The sequence below is a fragment of the Rhinopithecus roxellana genome, chromosome 11, assembly GCF_007565055.1.
Source record: "Rhinopithecus roxellana isolate Shanxi Qingling chromosome 11, ASM756505v1, whole genome shotgun sequence".
NCBI classification, from domain to species: Eukaryota; Metazoa; Chordata; class Mammalia; order Primates; family Cercopithecidae; genus Rhinopithecus; species Rhinopithecus roxellana.
Genome location: NC_044559.1, coordinates 105,520,247 through 105,547,342, shown reverse-complemented (window position 1 = coordinate 105,547,342; position 27,096 = coordinate 105,520,247). Strand labels below are relative to the sequence as shown.

The 27,096-nt window shown below is 36.8% G+C and overlaps 1 protein-coding gene across 1 annotated transcript in view; it reads right to left on the bottom strand.

Moving 5' to 3' along the window:
• Nucleotides 1-1,041: 1,041 nt before the first annotated feature.
• Nucleotides 1,042-27,096, bottom strand: part of MPP7 (membrane palmitoylated protein 7) — a 260,043-nt gene continuing 233,988 nt past the window's right edge. The window contains exons 13-17 of the mRNA XM_010381407.2: nucleotides 18,051-18,131; nucleotides 7,976-8,069; nucleotides 6,819-6,927; nucleotides 4,808-4,951; nucleotides 1,042-2,657 (exon numbers count right to left, since the gene is read on the bottom strand). Coding sequence (XP_010379709.1) covers nucleotides 2,478-2,657; nucleotides 4,808-4,951; nucleotides 6,819-6,927; nucleotides 7,976-8,069; nucleotides 18,051-18,131 — 608 coding nt within the window. The 3' untranslated portion in view covers nucleotides 1,042-2,477. The remainder of the gene's footprint in view (nucleotides 2,658-4,807; nucleotides 4,952-6,818; nucleotides 6,928-7,975; nucleotides 8,070-18,050; nucleotides 18,132-27,096) is intronic.

The window sequence follows — 27,096 nt, the reverse complement described above, 5'->3', positions numbered from 1 at the left end:
CTGCCGTTATCAATGCACTCTCGGAGCTGGCCCTGCCTTATTAAATTTTAATCGAGTATCTTTCTAAGCATCAAGATGGCCATGTAAACACCATTTTTAAGACTATGTCTACAGGCTGGGCACGGTGGATCACACCTGTAATCCCAGCACTTTGGGAGGCCAAGGCAGGAGGACTGCTTGAGCCCAGGAGTTCAAGACCAGCCTGAGCAACACAGCAAGACCCTGTCTCAAAAAAAAAAAAAAAAAAAAAAAAAAAAAAAAAATAAATAAATATATATATATATATATATATATATATATATATACACATACTACCTGATTTCTAAAATTGCCAAAGGGCCCCCTTTTATCCCCCATTATTTAAAAAATATTGTTCTAGCTCTGCCCTTAAATAAACAAAGGTCTGGACCTTTCTTTTTTAAAACGTTATATTTTTATAACATCTTATTACCACCACCAAAAAAGGACTCAGTTTCTCCCACTTTACACTACATCTCTGTCCCCAAAGTAAATAACTGAAGCAATTATCTGCAATTTTTTTTTTTAAATGTGGGTATTTCAGGGTAAAGAATTTGGACTGCCTAAATTACTCAGGCGATTGCCTGAATTATTACATATTTCCCATCATTCTCTGTACAAGAAGTCTTGATTTATAGAAAATTTTAGACAATGTTCAAAGAAGGCAATATGCTACCCAAACAATCTACTTAAGACTTCAGATTGGCAACCCTCCCTCTTTCATTTTTTAAAAACAAAATTTCTGCTATTTATTTAATACACTTAGAACTCACTGTCTGGATCATGTTGTTATATAATACTTCGTCTGATTATCTATTTTGGTGTGACTATGTGTCAAGGCCATTGGAGTGGTTTTTGTCTCTGTTTCTAATATGAACTTGACAAGTCTGAAGGAAAACCAGTGAATAATGCTATCAAATGTGCAGTGCACAGATCGTGCACTTGGATCTATCTGTGTAAAGCTCAAATATTTACATGGAATGTTGACCATGATTTATAAAACTACTCTTTTAAATTAGGACATCTTGACATACAATCAATTTATTTTATGAATAGCCCCGTTTGATATTTAAAAAAATATGCCTTTCAAATATTTCATAAATATATAAAATTTTACTACATTCTATTTTTTTCACATGACATTTAAACTCTCTTTACAAATCAACAAAAAATAACATTTTTTTTTCCTCTTTGGAAGTCACAGATGCAATGATTTTCGACTGGCAGGGCTTCACTGCATGCAAGAATGGCAGGATATGCTTTCTCTTATAGAACGTATAGACATTTCTAGCATTTTGAACTATATAATTCACTTGCTGAAAATCAGTAGTATCAAAGAAAAGTGAGAGACCCTATCTAAATATTTACAATATGAGAGTCTTTCTTAAACTTCTTTAACAAGAGCAAGGTTAGGATGGTGTCTGGACAGTGTGAACAATCATTTTGATGACAAAGAAATAACATCACATGAAAAGTTTTCTAAAATATATCTCAGAGCAATTTAAAGAGAGGGGTGATCTATTGCACATAGATGAAAAATAATCTTTAATTGTATCAGTAATACGTAAAACATGTTTTACATGTTTTAGAATAGAAATCCTTCTAATTTATTGGAAAAATCCAAAACCAGCTAAAATAACATTTTGGGTGACTTCATAAATTGTCTTCTGGGGATTTACAAATAAAAATATCCTTTGTAATCATTTCTTGCCACAAGACTACCATTCTAATATTAATCCCACAAGGAAAGGCTTTTAGTTACATATACAATAACTGTTTAAAGTCTACTTTCCCTTATTAAATGTTTGTTGAGTCACTGACAGGTACTCAAAAGGACTCCTCAAGCTATATTATGAAGGTCATTCACTCAAGGTAAAATTTCAGTTACTCCTTTAAGAATTATTTTAAAATGCACACACTGTGAACATATCGTGAATATGTAAGAAAAAGTCTATACTTTTTGAATAGTAGGAGGACGCCTTACTGCCTGCCCGGCTAAATCTGTGATGATCCACCCAGAAACAGCAAAGCTGACCTGTCTGTCTGAAGCTGCTCATGGCTGCTGAATTGATACCTTCAACAGCTAACATTCAAACTCAACGGCAGCAGCCACACCGGAGACCAGCAGAAGCGCTGAATTCCAATACATACTAAGCCTCTAGCCAGGTCTCTCTGAAAATTTCAGCCTCATCTTGGAGATAGAGCTGTATTAAAGACAACCAGAAAGTTGGAGGTTTTGCTTAGAATACAGTACCGTGCACATTTTGATTTCCGATCTTATACTCACACATGGTGTTTGAAATAAGGCTGTAAAAATGTACAAACAAAACCAGCATTCAACTTGAATCAAGATTGTACATCTATGACAGTGATATAGATTTAAAAACCCTACTACCAAAACAGTAACTGATTTCATCATGCACTCTATAAAAAAAGACGATTATGGAAATTTCTCTTAGTTATGAATGTAACCAGCTCACTGGTACCCAATGGGTCTCTGTCTCTAATTTGTCAAAAGTTGTTTTGAGCTCATTGAATGCCATGGTGAGGTCATCATTTATTATAATTTTGTCAAAAAGATGACCATATTGACTTTCCATTATCTGTGCAGATTTAATCATTTCTTGAAAATCTTCTTCCTACAAAAGGAAGTATTAAAAAAATAATTGGTTAACCAGGCCATTACCTCACTTCACATCAATGCAAACATTCTACAATTGGTTTACCTAATGCTGTTCTGTGTTCAGTCTTTCCCCTCAGCCAGAAATAAAAGTCATCCTCTTTAACCGCAAGTGCTTCAGAAGCCACAATTTCTAATACTATTTCTATGATTTGCTTGTAACAAAAAAACTACTCTGGCAAGAGTCAAAACTCCTGCCTTAACTGAATTGCAGGATAATGAGTCAGTAAGTCATCATTATGTGGAAATGTCAGTATTAAAATAGCTAGGGGAGGAAAGAATTGTTTACTCTGATGTTTTGGCTGCATTATTTATGCTTATTCATAGGAAGGAATTTATAATATAAACTCCTTTTTCAGAGTTGGACAAATTTGTAAAAGGATGATTATCATGTTTTTGTTTTTTGTTTTGAGACAGAGTCTCACTCTGTCGCCCAGGTTGGGGTGCAGTGGTGCAATCCCGGCTCACCACAACCTCTGCCTCCCAGGTCCAAGCAATTCTCCTGCCTCAGTCTCCTGAGTAGCTGGAATTACAGGAGTGCACCGCCATGCCTGGCTAATTTTTATATTTTCAGTAGAGATGGAGTTTCTCCATGTTGGCCAGGCTGGTCTGGAACTCCTAACCTCAAGTGATCCACCTGCCTCGGCCTCCCAAAGCGCTGGGATCACAGGCGTGAGCCACCGCACCCAGCTGATTACCATGTTCTTTCGATGTCTCATTAAAAGTGTTTCAAGAGCCTTCGTGTCTCACATTTTTAAAGCCAGGAAGTATTTTAGTTGGCTATATAACATAAATGTAAGAGAGCCAAATCCTAAGAATATGTTATCCTTTCTTATCTTCATTGAGAAACCTTTAAAATGTCTAAATAGTACAATAAATCTTTATGTTGCAACATGCTGAAATAATTTGAGTCTGCATTTCATTGTCACATAAGATTTCACGATGACAGAAAATTTAATTTTAGTGTTGATCAAGAGCCTGAGTAACTAACAACGTATGACAGTACCTACTCAGAACGGATATGTACTGTTGGCATGTAAAAAAAGGTATTTATCAAACACACTGGCAATCAGAAATGTGATCTGTATTGTGTAACTACAATGAACAGTTCAAAAATTAATATAGATTAAAGTTAATGATGAGCTAATTAAGAGGGGGAAGAAAAAAATAAGCTCTTGACATTTAATTTATTTGCTTTTGATTTTTGGTCCAAAGGTAGAATATATTAAGATTAAGAACAAAAACAATAAAAGGTCTTGCCAGAAGCCATTATAGTCATGAATATACCACAATCATCATTTCCAATAACACTCATAGAAAATACAAAAATTATTGCTGAGTAATATTGGTCTACTTATCCTATCCCCAAAACAGTGATTTTCTTTTGCTGTGCTAAATATAATTATTGACAAAGAGAGAAGCAAGGCAAATTATTAAATTTTTCCTTTGGACTCTTAATGAGTAACAGTAACTCATGGTATTTTTAGCTTTAAAAATAAGGCTGCTCTGAAAATTAATTGGTCTAGATGTTATACAAATGTTCAGACTACAATAGTATGAAATGTATGCATAACAGCATACAAAATAGTTTTGAGTCAAAAGAATATGAAGATCCATTCACCGAAGCACAAAAAGTGTAACTGTTCAAAAGGTACATACCTAAATACAATTCTTTCACTGATTTTTTTTAATCTATTATACTCTTCCCGAGTACGTGCAGCTGTATATATGTTTTCATATATACAACTGTACCTTACATTGTATCTACTGCTTACATCTTATCTCCAAGCTTTTTGTGGTTGTTGTTGAGACAGGGTCTCACTGTCCCTGAGGCTGTAGTGCAGTGGTGTGATCTCAGCTGACTGCACTCTCAGTCTCCTAAGGTTCTTGTGATCTTCCCACCTCTGCCTCCCAAGTAGCTGGGACTACAGGTGTGCAACCATCATGCCTGGCTAATTTTCATATTTTTTGTAGAGACGGGGTTTCACCATGTTGGCCAGGTTGGTCTTGAACTCCTGGACTCAAGTGATCCTCCTGCTTCAGCCTCCCAAAGTGCTGGGATTACAGGTGTGAGCCACCACACCTGGCCCCAAGCATCACTATACTTACTGTGAAGGGCTTTGCAGCACCTTGGTCATCTCTGCTTGAAATAATCTTTGCATTTTTTCTTGTTTCTCTCAAACGCTCTATTGATGGAGGCTTTATAAATATCACATAGGGCTTAAATTCTAGTGTCCTTAAATGCTTCACTGTCTACAAGGAAGAAAAGAAAGTTTTCTCACATTTCTCCATAGCATCATGAATTACTGAATTTTCTTTCTAAGGAGAAAATTCCTCAAAATTATTCTTTAATTGAGGTCAGTATTCCTTTCAATATACTATTATTCAATTAACTGTTGACAATTAAATGTAACAAACACTTCTGAAAAGAAGCTGGGGAATGTAACTTGGCATTTAAAAATGTTCTGAAATACATCATAATTAACATTGAACAGAAGTGACTAAAAATATCACAAAACTGGTTTTTAGATCAAATACCCCGAAGGTGTGATGAGTTAAATAACCCTCTGTCCATTAATGTCTTCCAACCATCCCTTTTAAGCCCCTTCCTGATTTCAGGCAGGAGTTCTCCTCTTTCGCCCTATCCTTCAGAGTGCCCTACAAGGGCAGCCTCCTGCTCTCCATGATGCCTGTCCACATTCCTTCATCAAATCGTTGATGTTCTATACTCTATACTTCTGGGGACCCATCTATAATCAAGGGTGAGAGTTGAAAGTTATTCTTCATGAGCTGATACTACACTGTGGGAGTCTGAGAGCAACTGGACCTGGGACACCAGCAGAGAGGCTCTGCAGAAGCAGGACTGTCCCACTCACTGTTGTGCCTGATATGGTTTGGATCTGTGTCCACACCCAAATCTCATGTTGTAATGTAATCCCCACTGCTGGCGGTGCAGCCTGGTGGGAGGTGACTGAATCATAGGGGCAGTTTCCTGGGGTTTAACACCATCTCCCTTGGTGCTGTCATCACAATAGTCAGTTCCTGTGAGACCTGGTTGTTTAAAAGTGTGTGGCACTTTGCTCCTCTCTCTCTCTTCCTCCTGCTCTGGCCATGTGAAGTGCTCACCCCTCCTTTGCCTTCCGCCAGAAACTTCCATAAGTTTCCTGAGGCTTCCCCAGAGCTGAGCAGATACCAGCATCATGCTTCCTGTACAGTCTGCAGAGCCATGAGCCAATTAAACCTTTTATTTATTTATTTTTTAATAAATTACCCAGTCTCAGGTATTTCTTCATAGCAGTGCAATAAGGGACTGACACAGTGCCCAAGTCAGAAGGCAGCCTTCCTGATTCTTGAAACCCTTTTACTCCAGATTCATCCTCCTTTAGAGGTGCAAAGGGCTTCTGCAGGTCATTCTAGCATTGGGAGGTTTTGCACCCCAGAGTACAGCTATCAGTGGGAGGAGAAACCATGGTCCCTGGGGGATGAGGAAAATGCTGTGGACTGGGGATCTACTAGAAGATGTATGGTTTGATAGGGAATTGAATGGCTTCATCCACTGAAATTCTCAGTTCAGAATGTTCACAACGGAGTTTCCAGGATGACAGATGCAGATACAGCAACACAATGGGGCTTTCATTCAGTACATTTTCTGCAAAATGCCCTTCAGTTCTAGTGGAGGGTTATTTGCTAGGATATATACAGAACTCAAGTCAAAGACTTGGAACCAAAATGTCCATTGTTAAAAATTATAGACACTGATACTAATACATAACACATAAGAATGCATGATGCATGTAACAATGTGATGTATTATTTAAAAAATACAGACTATATAGAAATATCTAAGAGTTGCTTTACTTGACAATAACTGAATATAAATAAGAGTTACAAACACAGGCCTTGGAGCTTCCTCCACTTCTCTTTCTAATAATACTATGGGCTTTCCTTTTTTTCCACCAAACATGTCTCAAATTATATTTAAATGCTTTCGCCATCTCAGAAAAGTCACATATAGCCAAAAGTGGGTTGACTTTTTATTTATTTCATATTGAAATACTCACATGAGGTGCTGTAGATGACATGGGTCAGGAGGGTATTGAATAGTTCATTGTTTACTTACATGAGGCTGAACATCCAACAAACAAACTTTGTTTTTAGCAAGGACAGACCGAACTGAGTCTATGCTTGTGCCGTAATAGTTGTTTTTATATTCTCCATATTCAATAAACCTGTAAAAAATTAGATGCATCAGAATCACTTGTGAATTTAAAAAAATTATAGGTGGCAAGTTAAATTCATAGGTAAAAGACATTTCTGGTGAAAATGTAATTTTTTAAACTGTGTTTAATAATATAAACAGAGCCAAGTATTTCAAAATGTCAGTTTTTAAAAAATCTTTTATTTTACATTTTCAAATCAGTAACACTTGCTTAAATTACACTTAAACAGAAAAAAAGTACTTTAGTCTAGTAGGGCTCTAATGTTTTCCATCACCCCCTTTTTTTTCAGAACTAATGCAATGCAATAAAATGGTGAATAAGCCAAACAATAGAAACTACTGGAATTTCATTGCACGCTACAGAGTAACCCAGCCCCGCTTCAGAACTAGAGGCACTGGGTGGTGGCTAATGGAGCCAGGGCAGCCGATCATGTGCTATAAAAACACAATCACTGCTCCAAACGCGAAAAAAGCATTTCGATGTTTCAATAAAATCCCATAATCCTGCATTAAAACACATATTGCTTCTGATGCCCTAAAATATGCGTGCCTCAGCAGATGGAAAACCTGGGCAGGGGGCACGGGGGTGGGCTTGGAGCTAGCTAGAGGAGATGGTACCAGCAAGTTTATTATCATCATCTCAATTTTTTGAAGAGCCAATGAGAGAATGAGATGCAGGTGTGTGAAGCAGATGCTGGAGCTAGTGATATACTACCCAGTTGTTCATTAGTTTTTGAAGTAAAATTCAATCCAAATTATATGTTAAGATTCAATTAGTGGGCCAGAAGGAGGTCAGAATAAGACACTTACAACCTTCCCTCATTCTGCAAAACAGTGTCTACACATTTTATAGAAATGAAGCAAATCCAGGTTACTAAAAAATTAGAGGTGAAGATTAACAATAATTACCAACCAAATGATTGCCTTTTCATCTGTTTCAAATATTATTATGATAATTAAAATACACTTAAAATGGAGAACTCTCAGTTGTCTAAAACTGGACAGGCATGTGCTTATAAAAAACAGTCACATGAAAATTCTCAAAAGTATCCACATACTTGTTATTTTGTACATCTGTCTCAAACAAATGCTTGGAAATGAAAATGTATTCAACACCATCACTCTCCTGGCTTCTTCTTGCTCTGGTAGTATCTATGATTTAATGAAAAGGAGTTGAGAAAAGCCCATATCAGCCACCTTAAGGAAAATACTAAAAAAGAAATCAAATGTATTTAATTAGTTTTTTCAACAGGAGTTAAAAATGTATTTAAAAAGCAAATTAGCTCATAAAATATGGTAAGCTGTTATAAATCCAGATTTTCCACTGTTATTAAAATTATATTGATTTGAAGATGGATTAAAAAGTTAATTGCATTGTATGTCTCTGCTATTATTCGCTATTTTGAAGGCTCTGTAACCTGATATAAGAGTGGTATTTAAACTCCTGAGGAAAAAAAACTTTTTTTGCAAATAATATGCTTATTATCTTTATTGATCTTTATTCATTAAAGCAAATCTATTAACCACTAAGTTGTTAGGTAAACTCTGAAACTGTTTGACTCTCTTCCTCTCATGGAACATAGTGGGTAGGCCATCAAAGTTTTGTTTTACCAGTCAAGTGAAGCCAAATACTTCTGTGTGCTACTCATTCTTCCTTTGCAAAGTGATACATAGCATCATCTTAGAATACTATTGAACTTCTAACCTTTCAGTAATCTTGCCTAATTATTTATTAATGAGCTAAAATAGAGCAGAAAATATAGGATTCATTAAAACGACAACAAGAACAAAGCCCAAGGCACTCCAGTGCTGACGTGGCAAATGTAAACCCACTACAGGCCATCCTTCCTGCAGATCCCAACTAAAAACTATGGATGCTAAGAAACGACCTGAACACTTTGAAAATAAGTAAAGCAGGTAGACTGTAGAGGGGAGTCAAACTGCATGGGGAGAGTTTAACTTTATTTTCCTCTTAGCTTTGCCCCAAGGGTGGGAACACTTCAAGGAGCAGCATGGTAGAATCTGCAGCTAAATGTCAATAGAAGCTCTAACGTTTTGGTGCAAAGAACTGGGGGCGGGGGGGGGGCGGGATGGGGGGAGAAAAAGTCCCTGTGGGTTGAAAAGTGTGGAGGAAATCCAGGAGACAAGAAAGCCGGAGAAGAAAATACTTTAATTCTGTGTATGAGTCAACAATACTCTAAGAATCCCCTCTGTGCTATATACATGCAGTTCAAACTCAAACTAGCATGGCAAAGGCCTCATGAAGTGAACTGAGAGTGGGATGTACAGGTCTCAGCCTAACCCCTGAATAACAGTAGCACAAAACATATCTAAGCGAATGAAGAAAAGGCATAAAGAACTGAGCTGAGATCTGAACAAGGCACACAAGTCTTAGACTAATCCTTGCACCCTAACAGACCCAAATCAATATAACAAAGGTAAGTGAGATAAAAGAAGCTGGAAGCTAAAATAAAAACATCAACACTCTGCAGAATATTGTAACAAGACCTAGTGTTAATACAACATCATATTCACAATGTCCAAAATGCAATCTGAAATTATTCAACATGAAAGAACCAAAAAACAAGAAACGACCAATTTTCAAGGGGAAAGATAACAGATGGCAACCCTGAATGACCTGGAAGTTAGATTAGACAAAGTCTTTCAAGCAGGTACCATAACTATGCTTGAAAAGGTAAGGGAAAATACACTTGAACTGAACAAAAATATAAATTCTTAGCAGAGGAACAGAAACTATAATGAAAAAACAAATAGAAATTGTAGAACTGAAAAATAAAAATATCCAACAGAAACAAATCACTAGATGGGCCCAATAATAGAATGACAGAAAAAAAGCCAGTGAACTTGCAGACAGAGCAATAAAATTATATAATCTAAACAACAACAATAAGATTAAAAATATATAGATAGAACTCCAGGGACCTAGGAGAAAACATATATGTCACAGGAGTACTAGAAGGATAGGAAAGAAGAAACTGGGGCAGAAAAATATGTTTGAAAAAATAAAGGCCCCAAACTTCTATAATTTGGTGAAATACATAAACTTACCAATTTCAGCAGCTCAGCAAACCCCAAACAGGATACACTCAGAAGGGAAAAGTTATGCCCACACACATGATAATCAAACTATTAAAAGCCAAAGATAAATTTAAAAATCTCAAAGCAGCTAGGAAAAAACACAGAACACATAAGTGAATAATGATTTAAACTGTCACAGATTTCTTATTATAAATCATAAAAATAAGAAATCAATAAAATAATATCTTTAAAGCACTGAAGGAAAAGACTTAATCAAAATGTGTTTCAAGAATAAAGGCAAAGAAACTAATAGAATTCACAGCCGACTGTTCTAAAAGAAATATTCAAGGAATTTTTTTAGGCTGAAGAGAAATGATATGAAGGAAACTTCTATATTCAGGAATGAAGAAAGAACAAATAATTGTGTAAATGTAAAAGTCTACTTTTTTCCTCTTAAGTTCAGTAAGACATATGTGACTCTTTTAAAGAAAAGTTATAATATTGTCTGATGGAGTTTTCAATGTATGCAAATATAATAATACATTTGACACCTAAACAAAAAGATTAGGCTGGGGGAAAATGACTTCCAGGTTTCTGTATTTTATGTGAAATGACACCAAGTTAAACTGCAAGCAGATCATGAATGGTTAGATATGCATACTTTAATATTTACAGCAACCAGTAAAAAACTAATCCGGAGATACTACCAGGGAGTCAACAGGTAGATTAAAATGGAAACTAAAAAACACTAAAATAATCCAAAAGAAGACAGAAAAAGAAGAAAAATACAATAAAACACAGAAGAGACACACAGAAAACAAATAATAAAATAGTAACTTAAATTCAATCATTTCCATAATTTAGTAAATACACACACACACACACACACACACACACACCAAAGGTTGGCTTAACATTAGAAAAGCAGTAGAATTCACAACATTAAGAGAATAATGGCAGACAAAACAATCATCTCAACGTATGCAGAGAAAGCATCTTTTAAAAACTTCGACACCATTCGCGACAATCTCAGCAAATTAGGAGTAACAGGAATGTCCTCAAACTGATAAAGCCAACGTTATATTAATGGTAAAAGATGGAGCTGTTTTCCCCTGAGATCAGGATCAAGGCAAGTCTGCTAAGTAACAACACTTGAAAATAACTTGAAATGGGTCAAGACCTGAATATAAAACCTAAAACTGTAAAACTTCCAGAAGAAAACAGGAGAATGTCTTTGCAACCTTGAGAGAGCAAATAACTTTTACATAGAACAGAAAAATTATAAAACATAAAAGAAAAAATGATAAATTAGATTTCATCAAAATTAAACTTTTGCTTTTTAAAAGACACCATTAAAAAAAAATGAAAAGGTCAGCCACAGACTGCAAGGAAATTATGTGTAACACATTTATCAGATGAAGAACATGTATCCAAGAGTATGTAAAGAACTCTCAAAACTCAGTAACAAGACAAACAGTCCACTTTTTAAAAATGGGCTGGGTACAGTGCCTCACACCTGTAATCTCACACTTTGGGAGGCTGAGGCAGGTGGATCACTTGAGGCCAGGAGCTCGAAACCAGCCTGGTCAATAGAGTGAAACCCCATCTCTACTATAAATATAAAAATTAGCTGGGCTTAGTGGTGCACACACCTGTAATCCCAGCTACTCGGGAGGCTGAGGTGGGAGAATTGCTTGAACCCAGGAGGTGGAGGTTGGAGTGACCCAAGATCACAACACTGCACTTCAGCCTGGGCAACAGAGCAAGACTCTGTCTCAAAAAAAAAAAAAAAAAAAAAAGTCAAAAGATTTGAATACACACTTTACCAAAGAAGATGGAGGGTCCCTAACCCTCAGGCCACACCAGTCTGTGGCCTGTAAGGAACCAGGCCACACAGAAGGTGAGGAGCAGGCAGGCAAGGGAGCATCACCATCTGAGCTCCTCCTCCTATCAGATCAGCAGTGGCATTAGGAGCACAAACCCAGTTGTGGACTGCACGTGCAAGAAACCTAGATTAGGCACTCCTTATGAGAATCTAATGCCTGATGATCTGAGGTGGAACAGTTTCATCCTGACACCATCCTCTCCTGCCCTGTCTGTGGAAAAACTGTCTTCTATGAAACTGGTCCCTGGTGCCAAAAAGGTTGGGGACTGCTGCATAAAATCATGCTAGTCATTAGTTAATGCAAACTGAAGTACAAGATACCACCACATACTTACTACACTGGCAAAAATTTAGAAGGCTGACTACAGCAAGTGTTGGCAAGGATGTGGAGCACCTGGATCTCACATATGCTACTGGTGGTTTATAAGATGGTATAACCACTTTGGAAATCAGTTTAGTAGTTTCTCAAAAAATTAAACCATATGGCCTCACCATTCCACTCCTACTTAGTTAGCCAAGAGAAACAAAAACATATTTGTCAAAAGACTTGTACAAAAACCTTGTAATAACTTTATTTATCATAGCCAAAAATGGGGGTAGAGGAAGAAATCCCTAAATATTCATCAACAGGTGCATGGATAGACAAATTGTAGTATTTCTATACAATGAAATGCTATTCAGAATGAAAAAAGGATGAAAAAGAATGAATTATTGATGTAGGAAACAACATGGGTGAATCATTATGCTGAGTGGAAAAAGTCTGGCAAAAATGGATGCATACTGTATAATCCTATTTAGATAACATACGAAATCATTTCAAATAATCTATAGTGACAGAATGCAGATCAGTGGTTGCCTGGGAACAGGGTGGAAGGCTGGATTACCAAGGGCACATGGAAATTTTTTGAGATGGAAACATTCATTATGTTGACTGTGGTGATGTTTTCACATGTGTATGCAGATGCTAAAACTGATATAATTGTACATTTTAAATATATGCAGTTTATTCTAATTACATCTTGATGTTATAAAAAAGAATCTGAGAAGTAGGGGAAATGTAACGTAATAGAAAAAGTAATGAATTTATGAAATCCAACTAATTTAAATTATATCCCAAAGTTTAATTCCCTTTTATTTAGTTAGCAACAATATTTTAATACAATGCTTAGGTCTCTTGAAACAGTTTTTCATACCTGTTCTGCAGGTGGTGCACCAAGAGGTAGTGCTAGTCTTTAAAATGAAATGTCACACTCTTTACAGGAACAGCATGAAGTACTGGTATACTGTATTCTAAACTGGTACACTGTATTCTATCACAAAGACTAAAGTTTTACAGCAGAAAAATACCCTACTGAGTGTATATAACACAATTAATATCCAAGAATGTGAGAGATATTAAAATTAGTATAATGCCCTACTTTGGAGTTTAGGCTTAATATTCATTTATGGTTACTTAACCAATGTTGTTGTTGCTATTTGCTAGTGTTCCTTCAGCAATAGTAGGCCTAAGTAAAAAGTATTGTTGAAAATCAAAATTGAGAATTGTCTGTGCATTGATTTCTTTCTTATGGACAGAGAAAAGATTGCCTTTATTCAATTATGATGGCAGGACACTTTGGTTGAAAATCTGCAACACATGGTTGAAAGATCACTTCCCTGACACACGGCATCCCACAGCAGGGTTCAAATATTTTTAGAACCACATCAAGGGGTAATTGAACAAGACATTTATGACATTGTCACATGCATTTAAAAGGTAATGTGTCTACAACCAAATTGTTTGCTAATCATAATCAACCTGAATTACCTAGGTCTGATGTTATTTTACTGATGAAGAATGTCAGTGCCTAATTGTAATGAGTTCCACAGGAACCTCATGAACTCATTCACAATGAGGAATCCTGAATAAGAGATCTGAAATTCTGATGAGAAGGAGATTCCAAGGGAAAGATGTGCCTATTAACCACAAGGCAGGCAGGACTTCGTCACAGTTCACTGAGTACCCACTGTGTAGACCAGTTAAGGCAAAATAGAAAACAAAATAGGAGTCCTCTTCCCACTTCCCCAAAATATGCCAAAATAGCTGCCCTGGGGAGACAGGAAAAAAAATTTTAACTGGTACCCTAGTTATAACGCCTTTTTTAAAAAAAGAAAAAGAAAATTCAAGTGAAGTATCCTATGGACAAAGAAGTTGTCTAGAACATGGATGCTTTAAAACCTACAAAAATACAAAAACTGCAATACACATCTTTCTGAGAACCACAGAAAGTGATTAATAGATGTGGTTGACTTAGAATGCCCAAATTCTAGACTACACAGATTTTGGAATCCATCAAGTATTTGATGTCCACTGTAATACTTCTTGTTACCTATTTTATTTTAATTTAATGCACAAGAGATCCTTTTGACTGGTTGTATTAATAGTCATTCAGATTTATTGATGATGACCTATATAGCCTTAAAACAATGTTGATGTTGCTTTTCAAGGAGGAAATTTCCCACAGGCTGGGCATGGTGGCTCACACCTGTAATCTCAGCACTTTGGGAGGATGAGGCAGGAGGATCACCTGAGGCCAGGAGTTTGAGATTAGCCTGGGCAATGTAGTGAGACTCCATCTCTACAATCAATCAATCAGTAAGAAACTTCCCACAGAGGAGCAAAAGGCAGAAAACAAGGGTTTCAGCCACCACTTTCTTGAAAAGCAACTTTGAATGTTTAATATTATTACAAGGATAATTTTTAAACATTTCATATAGCTCATTCAGCCATTTTAGCTCGAGTACCTGATTTAGCAACCATTTAAATAATTTTTTAAAATTAAGGTAATTACAAATTCACAAGTAGTTACAAAAATAGTACAGAGATGTCCTATTTAAAATCACTTAGCTTCCTCTTGAAATATTTACATAACTATAGCACTTTAGGAAAACCAGAAAATCAGCAAACTACAGTTAATAAACTAATATTTCTTTTTAAGATTTAAAAGCCTGAGTATGATACAATAACTCATATATACACATTAAAGTGTATATATCTTCCTTACTTTTCACACGTTTAACACCCCCATGTAGCCAGCACTCTAACAAGAAGCAGAAAATTGCTAGCACCCCAGAATCACCTCTTGGGTTCCCATTCTAACCCAACTCCTTGAGATTTCTAACAGCACACATTAATGTTGCCTTTATTGCAATTATAAAAATGAAATCATACTGTCTCATTCATTCTCTTGTATCTGCCTCCTTTTGTTCAACACATTTGCAAGATTCATTCTTACTGTTGCATGCAGTTGCAGATTGTTCATTCTCATTGCATTACAGTATTACATTGTATTCATGTACTATACTTCTCCATTCTGCTTATCCATTCAAATGATAAGCATTGGGGTAGTTTCCAGTTCTGAGCACTTATGAATAATGGCTAAGAATATCTCAGTACGTGTCTTTTGGTGAATGTACTTATGCATTTCCATTGGGTGTACAGTAGGATTGGGATTGCTGGGTCAAGGGTATATGTTTGCTCAGCTTTGGTGGCCACTGCTACTTAGTTTTCCAAAATGATTGTGTTGATTTACATTCCCATCAGCAATGTGCAGGAGTTCTTTTGCTCCATAACTTTTTCTGGTGGATATGTAATACATGCTTTCAAAAAGAGAATTATAGAAATAAACATCAAACAATACTGGTGGTATAATCAAAGCAATCACTTTTCTCCAATATTCAAGACTCTGCCCAAAGGATTTTAGAAAGCAAAACTATCTGAAATTCTAAAATTACTCTTAAAATACATTCTTCTTTAATTAATTAAATCACCCTGGTTTGATGCTGTATTTTCCAAACATGTCTGATATCAAGAATCACCTGTTATATAAATACAGATTCTTGGGCATATCTTCTTGTAGAACTCTAAGAGATTCTTATCCTCAGGCAAGCCTGTGAAACATTACTATATGAAGATCTTTTGACATTAACATCTGTCTAAAAGTAAATCAGGGTGAAAAGTAACTACTTTGGGGATTTCTTTGGAGAGTCCCAGCCCCACAACTTTTCTGTAATATTGTCAACTTCTATAACAACTTCAGAGGCAAACATTTAAACAGCTGGTTAAATTGAGGCTAAAGTGTGTTTGTCGCCCTAGGTCCTTCCATAATATCACATCTCTCACAGGGATAGACTGCCTTATGCATATTTCTCATCTTCAAAAGAAGTCAGCTTTGACTACTTAGTGGAATACAACAAAGATAGTCCGCAGTTTTAAAGGACTGTTGGTGATAAATAGGAGGAAGAACATGAGAACTGGTATCAGAAAAAACCTGGTTTCGAATCCAAGTGCACCCATCATCTATGGAACCCAAGTCAACATATCCTTTCCATCCCTATCTCCTTCTCTGTGAAATAGAGATAATATCAACCATCTTACACTTGACTGGCAAGGCTACAAAAATTAAGACAAACAAAGGAGATGAATACACAGTAGGAAGCCTAAAAATTTGTTTTTTTCTTTGTAATCTGTTTTTGCATCTTCTAGGTCTCTTCTATAATTGCTCACCTGTAAGCTTAAAAATCGTTTTGTAAAATTTTCTAACAACTTATATATCGGAATTCAGCTTTTGTAAGAGAGGCGAATAACTATGGGGGGGGGGAAGAAAAGAAACTGCCTAGTTCCACATTTTCATTAACTTTCATCTCTGATGGTAGAAAAACAGCAGTCTTATAACTTATGACTGAAAATGATTACAAACAATAATTTGGAAAAATGTAGTAAAAAGAAGGAACTTGAGGTCACAGAAAACTATAATTTTAAAATAAAGTTGAACTCTTCCAAAACTAGAGAACATCGCTAAGGGCAATATACAAGTAAATTTTTTAAAACAGTACTAAAACCGCTTGAAAAGGCCAACATTTCAATTTAGCCTTTTAGACAGCTTTCTAATATCAACATATTAAGTAGTCAAATGGCTTTTATTCTGCAGATCAAAATGTTGCAAGCATCACATTTTATTTGTAAGAATGCCTACGAAAACTACTTTTATAAAAATAAATCTAATTCTGTGTACTGAAAAGAAGCTTACCATATTTAAACTATATAGCCACGAAAAGCCCATTTAACACTATCTGCCAATTACTGCATATAAAAAGTAATTAAGAAAGGTTTATATTATAATAAGTCTCCTTCAGCTCTCTGTGATTTGATTCTTCTAATCTTAAAGCTGGTAAAAACCTCTGGAAAACATTAGCACTTATTTTAGGAAACAGAATTGTTAGACTTTTATTTAGAAGAAAATTTGTAAGTAATAATTTGATGTCATATGTGTACTAAAATTCACCGTAAAAACCTAAGAGTAGGGAAGCTGTGATTAACAAATATTCTGCGAAAAATCTGTGTAATTTAGGGGAAATCCTTTAACCACTTTGCCTTGGTTTCCTCTTCTGTAATATGGGGATAATGTCACTATATACTTCTTGGAGCAGCTGGGAGGTCTAGATGAGTGAGTATTCAGAACAGTGCTTGATACCATACGTGCTTGGGAAGTATTAAGCAATCATTATTAATGAGTACAAAAAGAAAACAGTTACAAAGAATGAAGATCTACTATTTGATAGCACAACAGGGTCACTGTAGTCAATAAATATACAACTTAATTGTATATTTTAAAATAATGAATGTAATTGGATTGTTTGTAACTTAAAGGATAAATGCTTGAGGGAATGGATACCGCATTCTCCATGATGTGCTTATTTCAGCATTTCATTCCTGTATCAAAACATCTCGGCCGGGCGTGGTGGTTCACGCCTGTAATCCCAGCACTTTGGGAGGCCAAGGCAGATGGATCACGAGGTCAAGAGATCGAGACCATCCCAGCCAACATAGCGAAACCCTGTCTTTACTTAAAGCACAAAAAATTAGCTGGGTGTGGTCGCCTGTGCCTGTACTCCCAGCTACTCGGGAGGCTGTGGCAGGAGAATCGCTTGAACCCAAGAGGCAGAGATTGCAGTGAGCTGAGATCGCGCCACTGCACTCCAGCCTGGCAACAGAGCGAGACTCCGTCTCAGAAAGAAAAAAACCTCATGTACCCCATAAATATATACACCTACCATATACCCACAAAAATTTTAAAAACAAGTTAAAAAATTTTTGTAAATAATTTTTTTTAAAACTTTTAAATTATTGTAAGTATAGTCGTGGGAACACCGAATAGCGCAGAACTCACGGGGCACTGTCACGCCATAGTGCTGGGTGTCACTGATCAGCAGCTTTCGTTTCAGTTCATTCAGCCCTACTCCCACAGGACCTGAAAAACAGATAACAGAACTCCATTATCGAAAACACACCACATGAACATTTCTGTAACTGACATAAGTCTCTAAGACAGACTGAAAACATGGATCCAGCTTTGCATCCTAAGTAAAGAGATTATTTCCCGTTAACTCAAACTTAAGAAAACGCTAGATTTCTTTTGTTGCTTTTTTACTTTTTCAATTGAAATCCTCAGCTTCTCCTCCAAAAGGATAGAAAGATTTATATTTAAATGAGATACATTCAAGAGTATTCAGGCTGGGTGCGGTGGCTCACGCCTGTAATCCCAGCACTTTGGGAGGCCAAGTTGGGCAGATTACGAGGTCAGGAGATCAAGACCATCCTGGCTAATACGGTGAAACCCCATCTCTACTAAAAATACAAAAAAAAAAAAAAAAAAAAAAAATTAGCCGAGCATAGTGGCAGGCGCCTGTAGTCCCAGCTACTCGGGAGGTTGAGGCAGGAGAATGGCGTGAACCCAGGAGGCAGAGCTTGCAGTGAGCTGAGATCACACCACTGCACTCCAGCCTGGGTGACAGAGCGAGACTCCATCTCAAAAAAACAAAAAAGAATATTTAAGTATTACCAAATAATAAGCTGCCCACAAGAGCCCAAAAAATATGTTCACCTAAGAAAATTCAATTGCATAATGCAGACAGTGATAATGTCAATTTTAAATGTTTTTAAGTGTTAATAAAACAAAATCTTTCACCCTGACTTTATGTGGGATAAAGTTATGCATTTTACATCTGCTAAACAATCAGCCACATTTACATGTGCTGAGACCTTTTCCTGCACTATAGACTTCCTTAAGCATTTGAAAACTTGCATAGACCTTACACACTTTACTCAATGAATGTATATACACTGGACACCGATAAGGAGCAAGGCATACAGTAGATTCTGTGGACAACAGTAGATGATAAGTGGACTCTGATCTTAAGGAAAGTCACTGGTTAATTATGAGTCTGGGGCCAGAAAAACAAAAAACAAAGAGCAGTTTCAAATATGAGTCTGAAATCAAAAGTTAGATGGGCATAAGCCCCCCCTTTCCAGCATTGCTCTCCACCTAAAAGCTTCTCACAATGCTGCCATTCTCACAATTAATGGATGGTGTGGTTCAGTGGGTGACGCAAGCTACAGGACCACACTGCCCTCAGGTAGAGTCCCGTCTCTTCCCATCTGCTATGCCTTCACCTTGGTGATACTGGAAGGGAAAGCCAGGGGCGTAGTTAGATTTCATTTTAATTCTAAAAGTGTGCGTGTTCCCTCTCCTTCTTGGGCAGAATGAACGAGAATTGAGAACTCGTGCACAGTGCCTAGCACAGCGTCCAGGTACTTGACTGTTCACTGCCTTGCCTATGTCTTCTTCCACCCTGAGGAGGTCACAGGTGGCTTTGAAAGAATAAGGTTTTACACCACAAAATGGAGAACATGCAGGTGTAAAGAGAAGTAAGGTGGGCATCCCAGATGGAGGGAAAAGGACGAGCAAAGACGAAGAGGGGGACGTGGGGGACTGTGCTGTTCTTGCCCTAATGCCATTTCCAGTTCCCCGCCCCTTGATAAAAACACCTGTCTCCAGGTGGTCATTCACTACCACCTTCAACCTTTCTCCACACTGCTGTCCAGTATCAATTCTCTGGCAACTTTCCCTTGTTCTGTAAGACAGCAACTCTCAATTCTCCCTCTTACAATAAATATGCCATAATATCCCATTTATATCCTGAAATGGAATTAATTGCTAACATAACTTACCAATATAATTCTCCCTTCCAAATTAATGCATCGCCCTAACTAAAAATAATATACGAAAGCGAGAAAAAATAATTTATAATAAAGCAATATGTATTTCAATATGTAAATGCTTGGCATGACTAGAGCAGAAAATCTAACCAAGTCAGAGGTTTGCACCTACTTATAAGAAATAAGTTTGGATTTAAAAGATCAGGAGCTATTCTGCACAAGAAAGAACAGGAAAACAAAAGCCCAGTGGTACATGTAAATCCAGGAATAAGAACTAGTATTTGGATAGAAACCACAGATCAGACTTCCTTGAATATGATAAGGAAAGAGGAAAACAACTAAGGATAGCATGTCAAGGTTATTGAAGTGAAAACAACACAAATGACTTGGGTTTACCCAAGAGTAGTATATGGGGCCTGGCGTGGTGGCTCACACTTATAATCCCAACACTTCGGGAGGCCGAGGTAGGCAGATCACTTGAGGTCAGGAGTTTGAGACCAGCCTGGCCAACATGGTGAAACCCTGTCTCTACTAAAAATACAAAACTGAGCTGGGTGTGTCAGTGGGCACCTGTAGTCCCAGCTACTCGGGAGGCTGAGTCAGGAGAATTGCTTGAACTCGGGAGGCAGAGGTTGCAGTGAGCTGAGATCGTGCCATTGCGATCTAGCCTAGGTGACAGAGTGAGACTCTGTCTCAAAAAAAAAAAAAAAAAAAATGCAAATAGAGTGTCCTAGCCTGCTTTGTCCCTCAAGATAACCAGAACTATAGGAAGGGATGTAAATTCACTATTTCCTTAGGAGATCTCAGCTCTGGAGTGATTCCTAGAGTGTGAGACACTTTGCCAAGTGAGAGTCTAGTGTTTCCTTTCTTATTCTTAAAAACCTTTCCTAACTACAAAATAATAATAATAATAAATTAACTCTCTAGGGGAAAAAAAACTAGGTATATTTGAATTAGTGGGAAAAAATATGCCATCTCTAATGTGATATTCTTAAATTTTGACTATATTTGATTTTGGGCCTAGGTTATAAGTTTATAATCTAACCCTTACAAGCAAGCTCACTTCACTCTACACTTGTGGAGTGTACACCCATGTAGGGTGCCAAGAACATTCAGAGGCAAATGACTTTATTTGGAAAATTTTCCCTAAATTACGTTATTCGCGGTCATTGTCTTCAAAGGTAGAAGTATCCTTCAAAGAAGGTTAAAAATAAAGACATAATTTCAATCATTCTTACTGCAAAATTGTCCAGTGGTCCTACAAACAGCATTTTTGCAGTCAGGCCCTTGAATCCATTCTGCCATTCCCACTGGAGAAGCTCTAGAGTCTCCCCTGGACTTTAAAAGACCACAGCTCAGATGCACCATCCCGTCCTGTATCCTCCTTCTAGGGTTAGGCCTAAGTTCACAACATTTTTAGTTGGCTGGTTGGTATTTGGAATACAAAATCTACTTACATGCCAAGCAATTTAGGGATGCAAACCGAGTTAGGTTTATTCGTATGCCTCTGCAATAGGATAGTTTCATTTACCCCTTCAATAAAGAAATTTCTATCACAATTGGTGAAATACACTTCCATGTGCATATATAAGTACATGGCTCTGTAGCTCATTTCCAGCTGAGTTTGCTAATGATAAAGCGCAAAAGAGAACAGAATCTAAACAGCCCGTCTTTAAACCACAGACAACAAACTGTGGCATAAGGATGATGAGGACATAGTGAGTTCTTTTCACATGACAGGCATGTGTGACACGGTTCACATACACTGTTACTCACCCTCAAAACATCCCTGCAAGAAAGGTATCATTATCCTCATTTTACAGATGAGAACACTGAGACAATGAAAGGTGAGGTAATTTCCCAAAGGTCACACATCTGGCATGTGGCTTAGCTGGTATTCAAAAGCCTGTCTGTCTAACTCGAAAGTCTGCATTCTTTCCACTCTACCGATGATCTTATCAAAAGAATATGCCGGTAAAACATGAACTCGGGTAGCTGTTGCTCTGCTGTCTGTTTACGGTTGTGAATTGGAACTTCAAGGACTCTCTCATCCCCAGTCCATGCAATCCACACTTTGTGATGACTAATTATGCTCCTGGAATAGGCAGAGACGCAGGCTACAAAAAGTGGCAGACGTCAAATCTGGTCATCTCAAAGCTCTCTGTGCAGAATCTCTGAGAAGTCTAACATAAACTGAATGAGGATGATGTGCAGAACAGGCCTGGACCACAGACACTGGGCGCATCTGTTAGGATTCTCAATTCAGGACTGAGGAAAATCAAACACAAAGATGGTATATGTAAGTAAAAGCCAAAAGGCACATTAAAAATGATTTTGTAGCTTATTAACCTGGAATTCAGGCAGTGAACTAAAGTTGGTGTGTCTCCTAGCTTTAAAAAGAAAATAGAAGAATGTTTATAGCCAAACCAGAATTGTAAGTAACTAAGTATCTGCTTCATTTAAAAAATATTTCACAAGAATTTATAAAACCATGTTGGAAGGGAAGAATAAAGCTGTGTGTATCAATTTGTATTGGGTGAAGGTCTTGGGAAAAATGTGTGTCAATTGGATAATTAACATAATTAGAAAAGCATAATACTATTTCAAATTCCTTTTTATGCATTTAATTAGTAACTCCTTATTGAAAGTAGGCAAATTTTGCTGTATGGTTTTATAAAAAGTTTCATTCATTTTAACCAAAGTAATGTAGCCCATTTAAAGTGTCGATAAAATGTTAATAAAATTTCTATTTAAGATTGTACATTTAAGAAAACAGTCATTGTTAACTACATGCAAAGATTCTTTTATGTTTATCTTAAAAAGGTTAAAACAACTATAGCAAATTCTCAGCTTTAATTTACATGGAAGAAGGTAGACATATATGACACCTTTTCCCCAAATGATCTTGAAATTGGTTAACATTATTGCCTCAGTTCATGTAATGTAATTATGAGATGTAGGGTATTTTCATTCTGTTCTGTTTCAGATTTTCTTCTTATTCCCCAAATATGTTTATGTGTTTATGATTTGTAACAAATGTTTATGTATAAAAAACAAAAAGTGTATTTTGATTAGAATGCTGGCACAGTATATTTTCAAAATTAATTCATAGTTGATGCATACAAGTTTTTCATTCTGTCAACATAGTTCCCCCAAATAATCTACTTTTTGACTCTGATACAGACATGTACCACTAAAAAAAACAAAAAAACAAGCCAGGTGCAGCAGTTTGCACCTGTAATCCCAGTTACTTGGGAGGCTGAGACAGGAAGATCACTTGAGACTAGGAGTTTGAGTCCAGCCTGGGCAACACAGCAAGATCCTCTCTAAAAAAACAAAACAAAAACAAACAAACAAAATATAAAACAAAGCTAAATGAGTAGAAAGAGATTTGAGGCAATAACATCAGTGCCTAGAAGAGCACCCAAAACCATACAAGCACTGAAAAAATGATTTGAAATACGAGGTATGATGTTCTTATACTGACAAAAAAAAAAGAAAAAAAAAAAGAGCCTGTTAATGGCCATGCCCTCAGGCATTGTGTTTTGAACCTTCAACTCTTTACTTATTTACGTGTAACTGCGCGCATTCTGTGCGAATGAATAAACATTTACTTGAACAGCAATATGTATTACTATTGTGAAAATAATTACTGAAATCTATGAAATGTGGTATATGAGTATATTTTAAATGACAGTCATAAAGAATAAGCATATGGATGGGCGTAAGCCTATCACTCAGGGAGGCCAAAGCGGGCGGATCACCTGAGGTCAGGAGTTCCAGACCAGGCTGGCCAACATGGTGAAACTCCATCTCTACCAAAAATTTAAAAATTAGCCAGGTATGGTGGGGGGTGCCTGTAATCCCAGCGGGAGAATGGCTCAAACCCAGGAGGCAGAGGTTGCAGTGAGCCAAGATTGCACCACTGCACTCCAGCCTGGGCGACAGAGCAAGACTCCATCTAGGAAAAAAAAAAAAGAGAGAGAGAGAGAGAATAACCATAAAATATTTTTTATATTCTAAATCTCCAACATAAAATTTAAGTATAATTTTTCTTAAGGCTGATGACTATCAAATTGGTTTTAATAATTTAAATATAGATGGGTGGTACCTTACACATGAAAAGACAATCTGCTGAAAATGAATGTTCATGATAGGTGAGAGAAGAAAAGAGAGAAACAGGTAGGTGGAGATTAACCAAATTAGTTTCAACACACTACATATTCACATAACAGTCATACTGCATTAATGATAAAAGCCATTCTTATTTGGATTGATGTCTAATATTTGGATTAATGTCAAATATTAAATTAGATATTGGAGAGACGTGTTGTTCTGATCAAGTACTGTTCACTTTTGCTACTGATTTGTACATATTGGCACAAACATTAAAATGGCAGATCATGGCTGGGCGCGGTGGCCCACACCTGTAATCCTAGCACTTTGGGAGGCCAAGGTGGGCAGATTGCCTGAGCTCAGGAGTTTGAGACCAGCCTGGGAAACATGCTGAAACCCTGTCTCTACTAAAATACAAAAAATTAGCCAGGTGGGGTGGTGTGTGCCTGTAGTCCCAGCTACTCGGGAGGCTGAGGTAGGAGAATTGCTTGAACTCAGGAGGCGGAGGTTGCAGTGAGCCGAGATCGCGCCACTGCACTCCAGCCTGGGTGACAGAGGGAGACTCCATCTCCATAAAAAATAAATAATAAAATAAAATAAAATGGCATATCATGAGGTAAGTACAAAATGGAGACTGCTTTTACCTCTGGTGTACCTGTACTGCTTCACAGGAAAGTTCCTTCCACAGTTCCCCCCAAACATTTTGATGCTATTGCCTAGATTTGTTACTCTTACTACCCTGATAAAAATATCAGAATTACTGGAGTCTGCAATAAGTATCCAGATTGCTTTTTGTTAACTGAAAAAAAAAACACACTTATTCATTTGATTTACTGCAAGACGAATCCAAGGACATCTTTAGGTATTTGTGACATCAGACACCTGTTATAAAAGGATATCTACTTATCACATTGTGGCACCACTATTTTGTTGTTCTAAGCATAAAATGAAAAAAAAAAAAAAAAAACCATGCTATTATATTTGGCCTATAATCTTAGAATGATATTAGTGATCTGGATTTTTGTGTTTGAGAGTGACAAATCTGTCTATAAAACTAAAGTTCACTTGGAATCAAACTATATAAAAAGTACAGCAACTTAGAAGTTTGCAACAAGCTCTGACTTGGGTTCAGATTTCCTTTCTTCTGTGCTTTTATAATAGGAAAAAAGTATTATCAATAAAGCATTGATTTATATGAGAGAGAGAAAAAGAAAGAAAGTGAAAAAGAGGAAGGAAGGGAAGGGAAGGGAGGAGGGGAGAGGAGGGGAGGGGAGGAGAGGAGAGGAGAGGAAAGGAGAGGAGAGGAGAGGAGGAAGGAAGGAAAACAAAAGAAAAGAAAAAAGGAGTGGGAAGCTTATTGAAACAGCACCTTTTTTTCCCCACGCAACTATTTACCCTATGCTTATATAGACTGACTAAAATACTCATCTCACTCTACTTCAAAACTATGACAAGAGTGCAATAAAAATAGGAGGTCAAAATAAAATAATCCCTGGGTGTTCTGTAGCTAAGTAGAAGGGGGCATGGGGAACTACCTTACTTCAGAGTTTGCTCAGAATGGGGCCACCAAGACCCCAATTCAAAATCTATCCTGTCCGTGTCCCCAGCTCTCCATCCCCTTATCCCATTCCGCTGTACTTTCTTCCATAGACGTATCGCCCTCTAACAACTATACAAGCGATTTTATTATTTATTACTAATTTACTATAAATATGGTTTTGGTACATCTTCTCCCATTAGAACATAAATGGCACAAGAGCAAAAATGTCTGTGTGCTCAGAACAGTGCCTGGCATAGCTGGTATACCGTAAAACTCAGCTGAATGAACAGATTTGTGATTTATGCCCAGAAATGAAGTCGGAAAATAAATATTTAAGATTGACCAATGGCATAAAAAGCCAACTGTGATTCCAATAAAGATCACATTTACCTTTTACATACAAGGGTTATAATTTTAAATCCATCACATTCTCATGAATTTCATTATGACTTTCGGTTTTACAGTTATCTATATAAAATCCTCCAGCGCCAACTCTAATTCCTACAAGCCTTCCATCAAAGTGCAACAAAAGATATGAGAATTCTAATAAATACACTAACACTCACATTTAGTTTCAAGCACTTACTTTTCGCTCTGCTTTATGTGGGAGGCTTGTGTTGTGCTACAGTTTTATGGAAAAATAATGACAGTCTTATAATAAATGCCTGTTTATTCAAATTACCTCTACAAGCAGTCTTTGGGCAGCATATAAGATTTAGCACAAAGGAGGGCAGAATAGTGCTGAAATGCTCAAGCTAAAAATGTGAAATATACAGAAAGATTTATTATTAGTTTCTCTTGTACCTCCTAGCCAGACAGAACAAGTCGCGAACTGTCTGAATACCCACAAGATGAATTTTTGCTCTTGTTTTGGCTTAAACCATGAAGTGTTTTAGTTGCTTTTTAACACCCAAGTCTTCTCTCTGCTCCCTCCCTCACCTATGCACACACTATTTGACTTTATTACTTTACTTTTCAAAAAGTTGGGTTTCACTGAAGATAAGACTTGTCATGTAGGAAAATGTACTAAAAGCCTGACACTTGGTTTCAACATACTTCCTAGAAAATACTTTTAAATGCAGAAGGAAATTTAACAGAAACTGTCATTGAGATGTTTTGGTGGCTAAAATGAGGCTTAAGAATAATACATTTTCAAAATGAAGACAAAATTAAATACTTCTTATCACAGCTTGAAGTCCTCTATTGTTGTATTTTTGCCATGGTAACAACTTGGTCTATTATATTTCTTGATCATTAAATACAAGAATAAAACCCATATAGCATTATGATAATATAGAAAAATAATATTTTGTATTTCCTCAACAATATTTATGAAACAGTTTCAAACCAAGTGTCACTTTTCCCAAAGGCTTTGAAAACACTGAGTAAAAAAAATTATCATCATTATTATTATTATTATTTTTGAGACAGTCTTGCTCTGTCACTCAGTGGCACAATCTCGGCTCACTGCAACCTCCAACTTCCAAGGTTCAAGTGACTCTCCTGCCTCAGACTCCTAAGTACCTGGGACTACAGGTGCCTGCCACCACATCCGGCTAAT